General features: G+C 36.9%; 1 protein-coding gene across 1 annotated transcript; it reads right to left on the reverse strand.

Moving 5' to 3' along the window:
• Positions 1-4,832: 4,832 nt before the first annotated feature.
• LOC122914394 (olfactory receptor 4C46-like) lies at positions 4,833-5,765 on the reverse strand. The gene has a single exon (XM_044261009.1). It carries the CDS (start codon positions 5,763-5,765, stop codon positions 4,833-4,835), a length of 933 nt encoding a protein of 310 aa, XP_044116944.1.
• Positions 5,766-19,269: the final 13,504 nt, after the last annotated feature.

A 19,269-nucleotide genomic window follows, 5' to 3' on the forward strand; every position in this document is an offset into this window, starting at 1 on the left:
AGAAGAGAAAGGGATATAGCTTAGGTAGGGCTGCCCTCTCCCTCTGGCAGAGCAACCTCACGAAAAGACAACATTGGTGTGGACAGTACTGGTGAGGTAAAGGGAGACTGAGGGGGATAGAGGAAAGGGGAAGTATCAGGGCAGTCTCTCTGCTTGGTGGTCCCATAGGTGGACCCCGAACATCTATGAGGTGGACTGGTAAAGGCATTTCAGGACCGAGAGTCAGATTTAGAGGACAAATAAGGGGGGGGTGAATTTCACATCCTCCATATCTGATGGAGGTAGAACGGTCTTCTTCCTTCGTTCCCCCTCATCTGTCTGTTCTGGTTTTGGTGCTTTGACATGCCTTAGAGGGAGAGAAATGGTTTCATTAGCAGGGGGAAGGTGGGACTTGAGCCATGATGGTGGCTCTTCTATCAGATATCGCCAGGCCACAATGTACAGTATTTGGTCTTGATGTAGATCAAAGACCTCACTCAGGGTAGAATAGATCTGGGTCAAGGTAAACATTCCCTCTGGCGGCCACCCTGTGGAGAAAGTGGGCCACTCTAATTGGCAGAGTGTTTTTAGTTTTCCCGGGTAAACCTTGTCACCTGACTGAGTGGCTTTACCTTGAAAATCCTCGAAATGTTCAAGAACAAGATCTAGGGGTGTCACAGGCCCCTTACTCTCCGTTTGTCCCATTTCTCCAAATACAACAAACAGCACAAAAGACAACAAAAAAATAAGGCAAAGACAACCGCAGACCCAGCGATCCCCATCCAGAGCCTGCTGCTCATGGGGACTTTCTTGGCCCCCTGCAAACACAACAAACCACATAACAGACAACAAAAGAACCAGGCAAAGACAACTGCAGACCCAATGATTCTTAACCAAAACCTGCCACTGGTGGGGGCTTTCTTTATTCCCCAACCACCTATGGGGACTCGAACCCCTCAACTGTCTAGGGGGACTCATATCCCCCAACTGCCCAGGGGGACTTGAACCTCCCAACTGCCCAGAGGGACTCAAACCCCCCAACTGCCTAGGGGGACTTGAACCCCCTGTCGATCTACCAGCAGAGGAATGGGGCATCCCTGCATCCATTCCAGCCCTTGGTAGCATGGCTGCATCCAGCTTCTCCCCGGTGGGCTATACCCTGCAGCTCCAAACAGACAGATAGGATCCCGATACCTAAGATCCCAATACCCAAGATCCCAATACCTTTGGAGGCTTTTCCCAAAAATTCTGATGCTGGCTCAGTTCTCATCATTTGATCCCGGATGAGCCCCCAATGTTGGGGTCCGTGATCAAAGGCACGAGACCAGTACCAAGCGAAGGTCAAGCAAAGCTTTATTTCACGCCAAGCATCAAGAATCAAACTGACCAGTCAGAGCTGTCTCTGACGACGACCACCCCGGCAAGGCCATTCCCAAAATGGCCACTCTGGATGAGGCTGCTCCCCAGACAGGGCCTCTCCCTGGACAGGGGCTCCTCTGGCGAGTCCACTCCCTGAGGCCACGGCTCAGGGCGGCGAAGCCCCTGGAAGCTCTCATGGCTCTTACAGCTCTGACAAGAGCTCTGACAGCTCTTACAAGAGCCCTGACGGCTCTGACAGCTCTTACGAGAGCTCTGACGGCTCTGATGGCTCTTACAGCTCTTACAAGAGCTCTGATGGCTCTTACAGCTCTTACAAGAGCTCTGATGGCTCTGACAGCTCTGACAGCTCTCCCAGCTCTGACGACTCTCCTACTCCTCCCCAGCTTCAGCCTCGCAGATTAACCTTTATAGGGGTGGTTGAGCCCCACCCCCACACAGGTGGCCAATGGGATTTAAACTCACCTCAGTAAATATATGTATGCCCCTCTGATTGGATGTCTTCACCTGGCCTGACTCGCCCTTGTATCTAGGCTTTGCAAGTAAGTTCCTCTGGGAGGGGCAGGGTCAATCTAAGTTCACTGCATAGGGTCAATCTAAGTCCCTTACAGTGTATTATTATTTTTGGCATAGAATGCAATGATTCATTGGTTGCTTATAACACCTACTGCTCATTATATCAAGTGCCTTCCTTAATACCCATCATCCAATTATCCCATCTTGCCACCTACTTCTCTTCCACCAATCCTCAGTTTTTTCTTATGGTTTAAGGTTTGTCTCCCTCTCTGTTTTTATCCTATATTATTTATTCTTTCAAAATAAATATTTTTAAGGTTGCCAAGTGGGTATTTTTATTTAAATTCAGTTAGCTAACTTATAGTACAATATTTGGTTTTTTTATGTGGTGTTTCCATGATTCATTAGTTTAGTATAACACACAGTGCTCATCACAGCATATGCCCTCCTTAACACCTATCACCTTGTTACACCATCCTGCCATCTAACCTCCTCTCTCCACAACTTCAGTTTGTTTCCCAGAGTCAAGGGTCTCTTGTGATTTATCTTCCTCTCTGATTTCTTCCCTTCTGTTTGTCTCTCCCTTACCCTATGGTCCTCTGTGGTATTCCTTGTATTCCACATATGAGTGAAAACATATAATGACTGTCTTTCTCTGATTGACTTATTTCACTTAGCATAATAACCCCCAATTCCTTCCACGTCTATGCAAAAGGTAGGTTTCTTCCATATTGATGGCTGAGTAATATTCCACTACATACACGAACCACATATTTTCCCAGTCATCTGTTGACAGGCATCCCAGTTCCTCCAAATATGGCTATTGTGGACATTGCTGCTATGAACATTGGGGTGCATGGGCCCTTTCTTTTCACTACATCTGTTTCTTTGGGGTAAATACCTAGTAGTGCAATTGCTGGGTAATAGGGTAGGTCTACTCTTAATTTTTGAAGAAGCAAACACTTATTTAGCACTAAGCTTTAATAGGATTATGGGATCTTCATTTTCCCTGTTCCTGCCTCTCTAGGGCCATACCCTGTCATTTATCCTTTATAAACTCATTGTCTAGCACACTGTCTAGCACATGGTAAGAGTTCATTAAGTAATGTTGACTGAATAGATGAATTAACTACCATGACCACACTGAATTATCCAGATTTCCTACAAACTAATTTTCACACCTGACCTTGGTTATGTAATCCCTCTCTTAGGAATGCTCCTACACTAAATGATGTGTACATATTCAAACTGTGGACAGGATTTCATGTTTCAGGTTCCATTTTTGTATGTCATTTCATTAGAACCATTCCTGAACCTCTGGGTCTTTCTTTTGTGTTCCTCACAACATGCTTTCATAGCACCCCTTCGCTGCCACTACCTTACCATTTATAATATGGTGTTGTCATTTTCTGACCCTGCTGGGTGTCTCTCAGGTGATCTGAAGCTCTCTGAAGGCATGACCTAGGTTCCTCTCTATTTACCATTAAGATACAACCATCAATGTGTCTGATATATTCTTTGGGCTAAATAAATTTCTGTTGATATTCACTCTGTTGAGGAACAGAAGGAATAAATGGAATAAATTTATCCTGAAGTTGTTTTGAATGTAGATGGAAACGTATATTTTTTAAAATATCTATTCATAAATAAATGTTACCAAAAATTAAACTAATTAAAAGAGAAAAATAACATGAACAGTTCCCAATCATATGATGAAATCTTACTGAAAGCAGGAAGAGTAGCAAGTTAAGCTATTTGCTTTTTACTGAGAATCTGAGTTTCAATTTCTTTCTCATCACACATCTTAAGCAGGAGTTAAAACAAATTGAAGTTTCTTGAAGAGATCTAGTTAGAAGGCTCAGAGTCTGAATCAGACAAAAATGAGAAAATAATTCTATACACCCTCGTATTTTTTTTTTTACCTTCCTTTATACTTTTATTTTTCTTTCCACATTTATCATGGGCTAGACATTGTTCTACTTGTAGAAACTATTCTTTGTTAGCAGGCAAAAACTTTAAGGAGCAAAAATTTACATAAAGACTAGAAATTCTTGTATGGTACTTAAAAATCATTTATTTGAACATCACATTTTTTAATGGCTTCTCAGCATAAGATGGGTGATATGAATGCTATCAAATGATTCTGAGGTCAACAGGAAATTTGGAAACATGGTATAATATTCTTATTCCTAAAGTAGTTACAAAACATAATATTACAGTGATGTGTTATCATCACCTATGATAAATAAAATTAAGCAGAGTTGTTAATGGAATGTCTCTAGAATTTATTTCTAGTCACAAATTAATATAAATATAACACATAATTTTATATAACTATATGTCACTATGATATATATAATATAACATGTATATGCATGCTATATATATAACATTATAATACATATATATTATAATATATATTACATGTAATATGGAGTATGAGGCACTATCCCCAGTTCAATATATGGTAACTATTGCAATCATTTTTCTATCACCATTGCCTTGCATTGCATCATAACATTAAAGAGCATGGACTGAGAAATCAGGTAGATTCAGATTACTGACTCTTTGGTGTTCTTATTTTGAGACTTTCCCCTTTCTGCTTCCTCTCCTATAAATGGGGATAATGACACCCTCTTTGAGTTGTTATAGAGATTGTTGCTTAATACCAATATATTTTTAATTATTAAATTAGGTTGAAAGCATAAGAATCCATATACATGAATGAAGCTAGTAAAACTAAACCCCAGTTTGATAGAATTGTCCAAGCATTCAAAGAGTGATCCTGGCTTAGGGTTATTTTTCCTTTTCTTGTGCCCATTTTGCTCTTTCCAATGCAAAGTCTATGATTCATATCATTCATTTTTTTTTCTTCATTTTATAGGTGCTCTTTGCCAAAGCCATCCAAAATGTTTTTTTGACCTTTGCTCGAGTTGAATCAATGTAGATCTCCAGGCACATTATTTGGCATCTGAAATAGCTTTCTTACTACACAATTTTCTAATGGCATTTTTCATCTGATCATTTCTCAAGGTATAGATTAAAGGATTTAACATGGGTGTTATTGTAGTATAGAACACAGCAACTGCTTTATCAATAGATAAAGTAGCTGCAGGTCTCATGTACACAAATATGCAGGGCACAAAGAATAGGACAACCACTGTGATGTGGGAGACACAGGTAGAGAGGGCTTTGCGCCTTGCCTCCAAGCTGTGGTTCCTTAGGGAGCGCAGAATGACCACATAGGAAACCATCAAGAGGAGGAAGTTTAAGACACAGATGAAACCACTGTTGGCAGCAACAAAGAACCCTAGAGTGTGGGTATCAGTGCAGGCAAGATTGAGCAAAGGGTTAAGATCACATATAAAATGATCTATGATATTAGGGCCACAGAAGGGTAATGGGATGATAAAGAGGATTTGTATGGTTGCATGTAGGAAGCCTCCCACCCATACCACTCCCATTAGAAGGCTGCACACCTGCCGATTCATGATGGTCATGTAGTGCAATGGCTTGCAGATGGCCACATAGCGGTCATAGGCCATCACAGTAAGCAGGATAACATCAGCACCTCCAAAGAAATGCTCCCCAAATATTTGGATAATACATGCATTGAATGGGATGGTCTTCTTTTCACGGAGCGATTCTATGACCAGTGTAGGGGTATTTACAGAAGAATAGCAGGCATCAATGAAGGAGAGATAGGCCAGAAAAAAGTACATGGGGGACCCTGATAATGGGCTGGCAGTAATAGTGACTACAGTGAGCACATTTCCTACCACAGAGATGATGTAGATTACCAAAAACACAGTAAATACGATTTTCTGCATCTTTGGATTCTCTGTGAGCCCCAGTAGAACAAACTCTGTCACATTTTTCCTATTCTCCATCATTTCATTTTGTTATGTTACCTGAATTATGTTACCTGAAAAGAAATCATTTTTGATTAATGTAACCTTGACTATATTAAGCTTATTACCTAGTAAATAATAAATGCCTAAATTCCACTGAGTCATGAATTCTCATGCTGTTTTTTCACATATAAAGTAAGTTCAAGTTCTTGAAGATCATCTGTGCATACTTCATCATCTGAGATAACCAAGAGACCATGTTGTTGTAGTCAAGGCTATAAATACAAAGCCAGGATTTTTTCCTTTATCCTTAGAATTGACAATATGAGTGGAAGGATGAACAGAAGTTGGAGGAAAGATGCCACTTGGATAAAACTTTGGTAGCGATCTTTGTGTGTCTTGGATAAAGTCAGCTGAGCTCCAGTAAGGGGATGTAAGCAAGAGACAGAAAGCCCATTATCAGACTATTTAAAGAGTTGACAAAAATTGTAATAGGATATTTCTTATGGGAATATAATAAAAGGCTACAGGACCTACCATAAAAAATTGGTTGTAGCTGTGTAAAAACCCAGGAACTGGAAGTTATAGGCTTAGTGAAATGAGTCAATCAGAGGAAGACAATTATCATGCAGTTCACTCATATGTGGAATACAAAAAAATAGTGCATCAGATCATAAGTGAGGGCCAGGAAAACTAAATGGGAAGAAATCATAGAGGGAGGCAAAACCATGAAAGACTTTTTTTTTTTTTTTTTTTTAAGACTTTGCTTATTTGACAAAGAGTGAGATCACAAGTAGGCAGAGAGGCAGACGGGGGCGAGGGGGGGTAAGCAGACTCCATGCTCAGTGGAGATCCTGATGCGGGGCTTAATCCCAGGACCCTGAGATCATGACCTGAGCGGAAGGCAGAGGCTTAACCCACTGAGCCACCCAGGCACCCCAGGACTTTTAACTCTTGGAAACAAGCTGAGGGTTGCTGAAGGGGAGATTTTAGGGGAATGGTGTAGCTGGGTGATGGGCATTTAGGAGGGCAAGTGATGTGATGAACACTGTATGTTATATACAACTGTTGAATTATTAAACACTACATCTAAAACTTATGATGTACTATATGTTAGATAAAAAGTTTAAATAAAAAAAAAAAACTCCAGGAACAATACACTAGCTAATAAATATATACTTCTAATAATTGATTGCTATGTGCATGGATGACATGGTAGTAACCTGAATGCTTAGTATTACACCACCAATTTCGCAAATGAAGAAACAATTGCAGAACTGATGGAAATAAGAATAATAAATACAATATCAACCAAAACTTACCAGACTCTGTTTTTGCAGAAATGTAGTTATTTAATCCTCACTACAAACCTCTAAGATGATTACCACTATTTTTATACTTCTTTTACATAGTAGAAGATGCAAACTTAGGGAAGAATTAAGGATCCTGGCTACATCCAGCAGATAGTAAAGAGTAGAGCCAAGCTTAGATCAAATTATACTTGCTATTTTTTTTTTTTGCTCCAAATTTTTAATCTTTACCCTACCTTGTCATGTTCCAGTAAACAATCCTGAAGTAGTAATCTCCTTTTCACAAGGCCATAATAATTATAGTGACTTTCATGCCATTTTGGAGGCAAGTATATATGAAGCAGTTTCATCAAAACACACACATAGACACATTGGAATCCTTAAATATTAACAAAAAATGTGGCACTGCTTTCATTGAGGAGCACTCTTACTTTGGCTTTTTGTGCAGACCTATTAGCTCCCTTTCTCAATCCCCTTACAAGCATAGGTCCCCAAATTTTTCTGCACAACCTTGAAAATGACTACAAGAGTGGTTGAGTGTACTGTATTGGTTTGAACTTTAGAAAGACTAGACTAGAACATTGCCTTTTATGCTTGCAACTTCCTTTATTCAAGGTATATTTCTAGACAATGTACATCCTTGTTTCTTCATCTTTGAAGTGAAAATGATCATATCCGTATCCTAGGTGTTACAAGAATTGATTGAAAAAACATATACACATACCCACCACATTAAGGGGGGCACATAAGAATTTTCACTTATTTTTATGACTGTGTATGCAACTAGGAGATTTGAATAATTGGTATTTTGAGTGATGTATGCATAAACCTTTAACCATGCAATCAGCTCACAAAGGTTCATCTCCAATTTTACTTCTCAAGAAGCCACAGAGACTCACATTATCCATAACAGTTAACCTCAGGAAGGAGTCTTCATGGTCTTGCATGGACTAAATGACTGTGATTTATGCCATTTATTACTCATATTTTTGTATTTTCTCTATGTGTGTGTGTGTAGTGTATTTACATTTGATTTTCATGCTTGTGATTAGTCTTGAATGGGAAAGGAGGTGTCTCATGGCAAAAAGAAAAGCACCTGGTGTCAGAGAGCTGGGTCCTACAAATTATATAATCTCTATAGCCTCAAAGCTTACATTTGCCAAATTAGGTTAATGACATTTGCCAAGTATCTATTGGATAATTAGTGTGAGGATAAAATATTGTTATATTTGACAAGCTTTGAAACAAATGATTACTACATATAGAAAGGATCAATCTTTAAGATGATTCAACACTAATGAAAAACTTACCTTATAGACTTAGATGATCTTAATGATATTTAATGGCTTTCAGAAATAATTCCATCTTCAAACTGATGCCTTCTTGGATAGGGGTCTTTTAATATGAAAAATATGACACACTCAGACATGGACTATTTAGGTAATTTGATAACCAATCAACAGTTCTTGAGAAAGTAGTTTCTATTAGTCTAAAACTTTCCTCCTAGCCTAAAGCTTCAAAATTCTACTCAGAAAAACTGAGATTTGAATTTAGAATGGATTCTTCTGACACTCTGTGGAGAAATGATCTCCAGATGGCTCTGGCCCCATAGGCAAGAGGCAAGAAATATGGAGGCAACACTTTCAAATGGGTCATTCCTACCATAATGAATCTTGCTCTGGAAAGGTGAACCTCCCACAACACCTTCATCTGGCACTGCATGGATATTTAAAGAGGTTTCTAGAAAGGTTCAAGGACCTTGGCTTATAGCTATTGCTTTCTCCCTCTGGAATTAATTATCTCTTCTGATGGAAAGGCTTTTTCTTAAAAACAGGTGTGCTGAAGAGACGTGTTTGAGAAACATGCAGTTTCGAATAGGGAATTACATTCCTTGTACTTGGAACCCAAACAAAATTTCTCTTTGGGGAATTTGGTTCCTCTTCTTTCCTTTTTTGAAATACTTTATTTATTTATTTATTTATTTGCTTGACAGAGTGCAAGTAAATATTTTATTTATTTACTTGACAGAGTGCACAAGCAGGGAGAGCAGGAAGGGAAAAAGCAGAAGACAGACAGTGCTCACCAGGGAGCATAAGGCTGTGTTCAATCCCAGGACCCTGGGATTATGACCTGAGCCAAAGGCAGAAACTTAACTGATTGAGCCACACAGATGTCCCATGAACTTTGACTTCTTAGAAAGCTAAATATCATGTAAATAGAAAAATGGCATAATTTCATTGTGGGGACTGTGATATATTTAACCTGTTGACTCCAGATCCACAGAGAACTGCTTCCTTAACAATATTAAAACTTTTGGGGATACTGCTATTTATTGCATCTGAGTTTGAGCAGTGAGGGTATAAAAAATGGAAAGGTAGCCATTAATGTTCTTTACTCCAAAAGCTATTTTACACATTCACTAGAAAGATAGAAAAGTAAATAGAAACTCTAATAGGATCTCAATTAATAATCTCTGGAATTCATGATCTGGTCAGTAAGAAATACTAGGTAACATTAAAATTGTGGCAAGACATCAAAACACAAGCAGGAAGTTGTAATTTTAACCAGAAGAATTGTTCCACATTCTTGTCACCTGATATCATTACTCATTTTTCTTTTAGGCATCCAAGGAGTTATGTGGTAATATAGTATTGTGGTTTTAATTTGCTTTTCCTGATGACTAGTGATGTTGGACACTTTTTAATGTTATTATTGGATATATAATATATATTATATATAAATGTCTTCATTTAAATTCCAGTTAGTTTCCATACAGGCTAATATTATTTTCATGTGTACAATATAGTGATTCAACAGCTTGATACAATGCCTAGTGTTCATCACAAGTGTTCTCCTTAATCTCCACCAGTTACTTAACTCATCCCCTACCCCCCTCCCTTATAGTAACCATCACTTTGTTCTCTAGAGTTAAAAGAGTCTGTTTCTTGCTTTGCGTCTCTATCTCTCTCTCCACTATCCCTCCATACTGGTTTGCTTTATTTCTTAAATCCAAATATGAATGAAATCATACGTTATTTGTCTTTCTCTGACTGACTTGTTTCACTTAGCATAATACTCTCCAGCTCCATCCATGTCATTGCAAATGGCAAGACTTCATTCTTTTTGATGGCTAAATAATATGCCATCACATATAATCACCTAATCTTTTCTTTCTTTTTTTTTCCATCACCTATTCTTTATCCATTCATCAGATGATAGATATTTGAGCTGTTTCCATAATTTAGCTATTGTAAATAATGCTTCTATTATCAGGGATGCATGCATTACTTTGAATTAGTGTTTTTCTATTCTTTGAGGAGATACCTATGAGTGCAATTTCTGGATTGTTGGGTAGCATCCTATATAAATATAAATATAAATATAAATATAAATATAAATATATATATATATATATATATAATTATCAAACTCAACACCCAACAAACATATGATCCAATTAAAAAGGGGCAGAAGAATTGAATACACATATATCCAAAGTAGATATACAGATGGCTGAGAGACACAGGAAAAGATGCTCAACATCACTGATCGTCTGGAAAACACAAATCAAAACTACAGTGAGGTATCACTTCATACTTGCCAGAATAGCTAACATCAACAATGGAAGAAACAACAGATATTGGTGAGGATTGGAGGAAAGGGAACACTCTTGCACCATTGGTGGGAATGTGAAGTTTGCAGCTGCTGTAGAAAACATTACAGTTTCCTCAAAAAGTTAAAAATAGAACTACCCAGCATTTGTACCCTACTTTGAGAATTTCTTTTCAAGTCCTTTGTAGAGTATAAAATAGTAATTCTGGGTTTCTTATTACTTAACTATAAGTGCTTTTTATATATTCTAGATATAGGTATTTTTGTCATATAGATGTTTTACACATTAAAAAATAAATAAAAACAAATAAATATAAACCATATATTTATATATAATTTAAATACACAATTGCATATAATATAAAATGTTTATACATAAGTGCATATGCTATATTTTTTTCCTAGTCTATGAATTGTTTTTTTTTTAATGACATCCAATGAACAAAAGACTTAAAATATTAACAAGTTTCAATTTTCGGTTTTTCTTATAGCTTTGGCTAATTGTGCAATATTTAATAAAAATAATCTTTCTATTATTTTTATAGGTTTAGCTTTAAATCTATGTCTCTGCTTCATTTTGAGTTAATTTTTGTGTATGGTGTGAGGTAGAAGTCCATGTTCATTTTATTTTTTTTTCATATGGGTATCCAATTGACCCAACATGGTTAGTTGAAAAAACATCTATTCTTTCTTGACATTTTTGTTAAAAAAAAAAAAAAATCTCACATTTAGGTCTATTTATGGATATTCTATTTTTTCAATGATCTATATATTTATCCTTATAGCAATACCACACAGTGTTGTTTATGGGATATTTTATATATATAAATATACACAGGGGCACCTGGGTGGCTCAGTGGGTTAAAGCCTCTGCCTTCTGCTCAGGTCGTGATCCCAGGGTCCTGGGATCGAGCCCCACATCGGGCTCTCTGCTCAGCAGGGAGCTTGCTTCCTCCTCTCTCTCTCTGCCTGCTTGTGATCTCTATCTGTCAAATAAATAAATAAAATCTTTTAAAAAAAATATACACATAGTTTAGCTAGAATAAGTTCTCTCTCTCTTTTTTTTTTTTTTAAGATTTTATTTATTTATTGGACAAACAGAGATCACAAGGAGGCAAAGAGGCAGGCAGAGAGAGAGGAGGAAGCCGGATTCCTGCAGAACAGAGAGCCCGATGCAGGCTCAATCCCAGGACCCTGGGATCATGACCTGAGCTAAAGGCTGAGGCTTTAAGCCACTGGGCCACCCAGGTTCTCCTAGAATAAGTTCTCTAACTGCTCTCTTTATTCCTCTGAGATTTTACATACAAATGGTATCATAGTATTTGTCTCTTTTTTTCCATTTTTTAATTTATTTTTTTAATTTCTTTTCAGTGTTCCAGAATTCGTTGTTTATGCATCTCCCCCAGTGCTCCATGCAGTATGTGCCCTTCATAATACCTACCACCAGGCTCACCCAATCTCTCACCCCCTCCCCTCCAAAACGCTGTTTGCTTCTCAGAGTCCACAGTCTCTCATGGTTCATCTCCCCTCCAGTTTCCCCCAATTCACTTCTCTCCATCTCCTTTCTTTTTCCGGCTTATTTTACTTATAATGCTTTCCAGATTTACCATGTCTTTCTAAATGGCAGGATTTTCTTTTTTTTTAATGGCTGAATATTATTATATTCTTCATTCATCTATTGAAGGACATTTATATTTTTCCCCATAGCTTGGATATTGTAAATAATGTTAGCATAAATGTTGGTGTGTAGATATCTCTTTAAGATACTGGTTTATTTGTTTACTTTGTTCAGCCAACATGGGACTTGAGCCTCAGGTCCGGAGATCAAGAGCTTATGGTCTATGGGCTGAGCCAGCCAGGCACCCCCAAGATGCTGAATTAAGTCTTTCAAATATACCCAGAAGTAGGACTGCTAAATCACATATAAAGTAGATCATTTTTTTTTAAGGCATTGAATTATCACCATATTGTTTTCCATAAAGGCTATGCCATTTTACATTCCAACCAACAGTGTTGTGATTAGTGTGAGAGAGGTGTCCTATTTTATTCTTTTTCATATGGATATCCAGTTTTCTCAAAGCTATGTATTGAAGTTACTGTTCTTTCTGTACTGTGTGTTTTGGTACCCTTGTCAAAAATCAGTTCACTGTATATGCGTATGTCTATGTCTGGATTCTTTATTCTGTGCCATTTTTCTATGTTTTTATGCCAATATCATACTGTTTTGATTACTACAGCTTTGTAATACAGGTTGAAATCAGGTAGTGGGATTCTTTAAGCTTTACTCTTCTTTCTCTGGTTTCCTTTGGTTTTTCAGGTATTTTTGTGAGTCCAAAGAGAATACGGATAATTCTTTCTCTACCTGTGAAAAAGGCCATTGAAATTTTGATCAGGAGTGCATTGAATCTATAGATTGCATTAGGTTGTGTGGACATTTTCACAATATTTATCTTTCTAATTCCCTAAGCATGGAATTTTTTTCACTTATTTGTGTATTATTTGATCTTTTTCTAATATATCTTATGGTATTCAGTCTAAAAGCTTTCACCTCCTAGGTTAAATCTATTCTTCATCAATATTTTGTTGATTTTTCAGCTATTGTAAATAGGATCATTTTCTTAATTGTCTTTCAGTAGTTTGTTGTTAGTGTATAGAAGAGCAACTAATATCTGTACGTTGATTGTTTTATCTCGCAAATTTATTGAATTCATTTATTAGCTCTAATTTTTTGGTGGAATCTTTAGGATTTTATATATATGAAATCATGTGATTAGTTTTAGAGATAGTTTTACTTCTTTCTTCCTCAATTGGATGCTTTCATTTACTTTTTAATCTAATTTCTCTAGTAGAAACCTTTAGTAAACTGTTTGCTATAAGTAATGAGAGGGAACATCGTGGTGTTATTCTGATTTTAAGTGGGAAATATTTTGTGGATTGTGGTTCTTTGTATGTTTAGTGATTTTTTAAAATTATTTTTCTAAAATCCATATTCTGTGTGGTTACAGAGCTCTTCTATTAGCTTAGAGGTTAGCTAGCTATTTGGCAGAGACATCTTTAAACAATTTGTACAAAAAATGATAATAACATAGGTCTAGGTCTACCTTATGTTGTGCTCAGACTTTGGTGTAATGTCTCTTCAAAGTACATTGAGGCTTCTTCTTTTTTAATGACCTAATGCTTAATTGTGTAAGTATCCTATCTATCTATCTATCTATCTATCTATAAAATGTATATTCTTGTTAGATGTATAATTTTATGTATGTGTCTACAATACTTTTAAGTTGCATTTTTCAGATCTTTTCTGTTCTCCTGCCATAATGTTTGCTTTACTCATCAATAATTCAAAAAAAGGAGTATTGCAATTTTCTCCTGTGAAGATGGATTCATATTTTTTCATATGGATTTACTTAATTTTGTTTCATGCATTCTGAGGCTGTATTACTAAGTGTGCATATGAGTATGGGTTATGCAGCAAGTAAAAGACAAATGCTATAATTTAAGGGCAGTACTGGAAGAATTTACTTTCATGATGTGGACAGCTATAGAAGAAACCAAGGAGTGTGCAACATCCCAGGCTAGTGAAGTTGAGTGTGTTAGAGTATGGTGGGTGTAGAGAAGGGGCAAGCAGAAGTGGAGATGAGCAATGCAAAAAGGAAAAATATGTATAAAATAAAACCCTAGATGGACCTGGCGTGAACCCAGGAAGATCACCTGCGATGTACTAAGGGCTATGATTTCTCCACCTGTGCCCATGAGGTTCTACTGACACTCTATTTCTCTCTCACTCAAGGAGAGGGAGATAAAGCAAAGGAAGATAAAAACAAACAACAACAACAAAAAAAGCGGGGGTGGAGGGGAATGACTATGCACTGTGGCATTTCCAAATTCTAACAAGTGCCCAAACAAAGTAATATCCAGTAGCACAAAAAAGTTATAATTGGATTGATAAATAATTCAACATTTGTTAAATATATATTATGTATTATGATCAACAATAGAGACTTCAGTCTTCAAGGAAATTATTCTTGAAGAGGAGAGAGGGAGAAAGGGAGGGGGGTGGGAGATGGATTAGCCTGGTGGTGGGTATTAAGGAGGGCATGTATTGCATGGAGCACAGGGTGTGGTGCATAAACAATGAATCTTGGTACACTGAAAGAAAAAAAAAGTTTGTAAGATGTTGATAGACTTACAGAAATTAAATGGATGGCAACTTCAGAGAAAAAAATATATATACCTATAATTTTACATCAGGGCTATAACACTGCAAAAGTATTGAATCACTCATTAATAACTCTCACGAGATAAATGATAAAAGCCTCAAGAACATCTATATGACCTTATAAAAAATGTAGGCTTTATTTTTCAAATTATAACCACATAACGCACTGGCCACTGTAAAATGCCTGTGGGAGATTGTCCCTCAGGTCCTTCTTGTGCTTTTAATTCAAGGCAATCCCAGTAACACTTTCCTGAAAGCTTCTCTTGTATGGAAGATTCACAGGAGAGTCAGGGACATTCCACATGTGTTTGCTATTTTATAGCACAGGCACAGAAATTAAAATAAAAACAACACAGCCTAAAGGATCACCCTGACATTCCAAAGACATTTAAAACCTCACAGAAGTGAGCATCCTCATTACTATGTATGTATGTGTGCATGTGTATAATGTAATGTATGTTTATATATTAATGTATATATATATATATATATATATATATACACATAAATAAGTATGTTTAATTGGGAGGGAATAACTAGGATATTTAACAATTTATTTTACATAAAAATTCGATCTTATTGCATCCTTATCTTTAAGTTTAAATTCTTCTGGAATAGGGCGCCTGGGTGGCTCAGTGGGTTAAGCCGCTGCCTTCGGCTCAGGTCATGATCTCAGGGTCCTGGGATTGAGTCCCGCATTGGGCTCTCTGCTCAGCAGGGAGCCTGCTTCCTCCTCTCTCTCTCTGCCTGCCTCTCTGCCTACTTGTGATCTCTCTCTGTCAAGTAAATAAATAAAATCTTTAAAAAAAAATTCTTCTGGAATAAATTTTTTTGTTGGTTGTTTTCAAGAGTGGTCATTCAGGATATTCATGATAAAATCATGATAATTTGAGGGCAAAGGAAAGGTTTAAAGCTTTTATTTATGAGAGGGTATTTAAGCAAGATGAATAAAGTATGAGCTTCCAAACCACATTGAAAAGGTTTAGATACAGACTGCCCCTTCGTACTTGTGTAACCTTGGGTTCAAATTTCCTTATTTGCAAAACAGGGGCAATAGTACAATATACCTCATCAGGTCATAGTGTAGACAAAATGGTTGCTAAATGAAAAGGTTTTACTAAAGTGCCTAGAATATATTATTATTTCCCATTTGATTTTTAAACATTTTAGTATAAATGTCACATAATTGAGACTATAAATTTCAATTTCAAGTTTTTTCTTTATTATAGATGTGATAAAGTTAATTTTATTTATTTGACAGAGAGAGATACAGTGAGAGAGGGAACACAAGCAGGGGGAGCAGGCTGTCCACGGAGCAGGGAGCCCAGTATGGGGCTCAATCCCAGGACTCTGCGTCATGACCTGAGCCAAAGGCAGATGCTTAAAGACTGAGCCACCCAGGTGCCCTGGATGTAATAAATAGTTTTAAAAAGCCAGAAGAATCAGGGCATCTGGGTGGCTCAGTCAGTTCAGGATCTGACTCTTACTTTCCATGCAAGTCACAATCTCAGGGTCTTGAAATCAATCCCGGGGAATCCGGGGAATTCCCGGGGAATTCCAGTGTGGACTCTGCTTGAGATTCTCTTTCTCTTCTCTCTCTGTCCCTTAACCTGCCTCTGCTTGCTTGTTCTCCCTCTCTTCCTTTCTCTAAAATAAATAAATGAATGAATGAATAAATATTTTTAAAAAGCCAGAAAAATCATGTCAAATTGTCCTTGATGGATTTTTACGCTATCCATAGATTCTCGTGTCCTCAGTCATAAATTCCACTTCCAAATAAGCTAATGAAACTTCTTTTCCTTTTAACCTGTAGTTAACATATGTATGCAAAGAATTCCTCATAGATTTTTCTCAAGTGATTTAAAATCTAAGGAGCCGTTCGAGAGAAATTCCTTAAATAAAAAAGTATGTAAAGGTAGACTCTAAATTTACTCCAAACACCCTGTTCATACATATATACGGTGAGTGTGTGTATGTGTGTGTGTGTGTGTGTGTGTGAGAGAGAGAGAGAGAGAGAGAGAAAGATAGACCGAGAGAGAGAGAGGGAGAGAAGAAAAACAGGATTTTTATTTAATGGATTAAATAATGACCAAAAGGAAAATGACTCAAATATGAACAGAGGGTATTTATGCATAAGGCAACATTCCCAGAGATTTTTATGGTCACTGCTTTGTGAAAGCTTTTTTTTTTTTTTTTCCCCTATATGGGCTTATCTTTTCCCAACTAATATTCAGTCACTGTAAACTGAGCAATACCGGATCAGATGTTGAGAGATGTTGTGTCTTAACCAAGATAGAACTTGTTACAGCTTTGTTCTACAATTTTATGAAAAGTTGTCTATAAGTTCATATATATCCTTTAACTGATCATAGTCTGCCACATAAACAAGGAGTAAGTTTCGATAGTCTCAATTTGTATATAAATAAATATATTGTTAAGCTTTGTTTTATTAACCCAGAACAAATTTAAACTAACATCATTTTTTTCTTTGCATTCAATGTATGTCTAACATGAGCTCTTCAACTATCCCATTGTGGAAGAATATAAAATCCACAGGTAAATCCAATGAACTGACGAAGTACTGATAACTATCTTCTTATACAACAACTTGTTCCTTTCCATTTCGGGGAGCACTCTTCTTCAGACTTAATCATATCAGAATCATAAGCCTCTATGTTTTAATTCCCTAAAGGAACTTTATTTATTTTGCCCTTGAAACAGGACAGACAGATTCAGTATGATTGGTTCCAATACCAGCTGAAGAAAGAGGATCAGGGAGAATGAATTGCTCCATACTAACAAGAAAGGTAACAAGACATAGGACCTTGGACGCCCACCTTCATGATCATTAGACTAGAAATCTGTCCATTACATCATACTGTTCCTTCAGTGGCACCATTAAAATAATTCATTGACTTTAAGACTTTTAGGCAAATTACGTCCACTGTGGCAGACATTTGGTTACAGGTAAAAGGTGATGGCTCAACATAGTCACTCTCTGCTCCAAGGTCTATTGCATCTAGGTGGCTATGCTGCTTAACTGCATTATTAAACATGCAACACATTCTTCAATCACCTTGGGTTCTGCAATATGTCAATAGAAGAAAACTAGCTCTCCACAGTGCTTCTAGCATTTTAAACAGCAACCTCAAAATGTGTCTTTAAAATTATTAGAAAAAAGGGAAAGCTTGTATATAATAATAAACTGCTATAATAGACTGGGGGACTTATATTCAGATTCCAGATTGTGTCCCAGTTCCTTTTTCCCTGCCTCTCCATGTTCTGAATCTTCACCAAACCTGTCAAAAAGAGGACTCACTGAAACTATTATCAACTAATTATCAACTAATCTCTGCTATGATTCAGAGCCTTGATTTTGTCCTTATTTCAAGAATATACCTCTAGTTCTCCTGGATATATGGAACATTTTGTGTGATTGGGATATTATATATAAATTCCCAAATGTCCATTAACTGATGAATAGATAAAGAAGATGTGGCTTGTATGTACAGTGGAATATTAGTCATTAGAAATAATGAAATCTTGCCATTTGTAACAATGTGGATGAAGCTAGAGTGTATTATAGTAAGTGAAATAAATCAGCCAGAAAAAGACAAAGACCATATGATCTCACTTCTTTGTGGAATTTAAGAAACAAAACAGATGATCATAGGGGAAGGGAGAAAAAGAGAGAGAGGGAAGCAAGCCATAAAAGAATTTTTCCTACTGAGAACAAAATGAGGGCTGATGGAGGGAAGCTGGAGGGCTAGATGGATGGGTAATTGATATTAAGGAGCACACTAGTGATGAGCACTGAATGTTGTGTGATAAGTAATGAATCACTAGATTCTGTACCTGAAACCAATTTTTTCATATATGTCAATCAACTAGACTTGGTGGGTGTTATGGAGGGCATGTACTGCATGGAGCACTGAGTGTGGTGCATAAACAATGAATTATGGAACACTGAAAAGAAATTTTTAAAAATGAAATAGAAAAGAAATATGACAACCACATGCAACAAACACAAATAAATTATATGTATCGTAGAGAAGGGATGGGACTTTTTTAAAGTCATGTAGGTAGTTAATGGCAGAGGTGGAGTAAGACCCATATCTTCTAAGATGGTGGAAAACAGCTGCAAGACCATTGTTCAGTAGGTAATGTGGCATCAATGTTAAGAGAATGGAAAGAGCATCTGATACAGGTTCACGTCTTTGGTTGCTACTTAATACCTTAATGATTTGGTGTAATTAACTGAAGCAATCTATTTTTCTGTTTCCCCATATGTAAAATGAGTATCAGAACAGTAACCATTCGGTTGCTGTAAGTTAAACGCATGTAAAATGTTTATAATAGTTTCCAACATAAAATATGCTTTCATTAAATATAATTTAAAATATAT

Source organism: Neovison vison, chromosome 7 (assembly GCF_020171115.1).
Source record: "Neovison vison isolate M4711 chromosome 7, ASM_NN_V1, whole genome shotgun sequence".
Lineage (NCBI taxonomy): Eukaryota > Metazoa > Chordata > Mammalia > Carnivora > Mustelidae > Neogale > Neogale vison.

Bases quoted from the DNA above. Each gene is read 5' to 3' on its own strand.
- LOC122914394 (XM_044261009.1), bottom strand. From the start codon at position 5,765: ATGATGGAGAATAGGAAAAATGTGACAGAGTTTGTTCTACTGGGGCTC.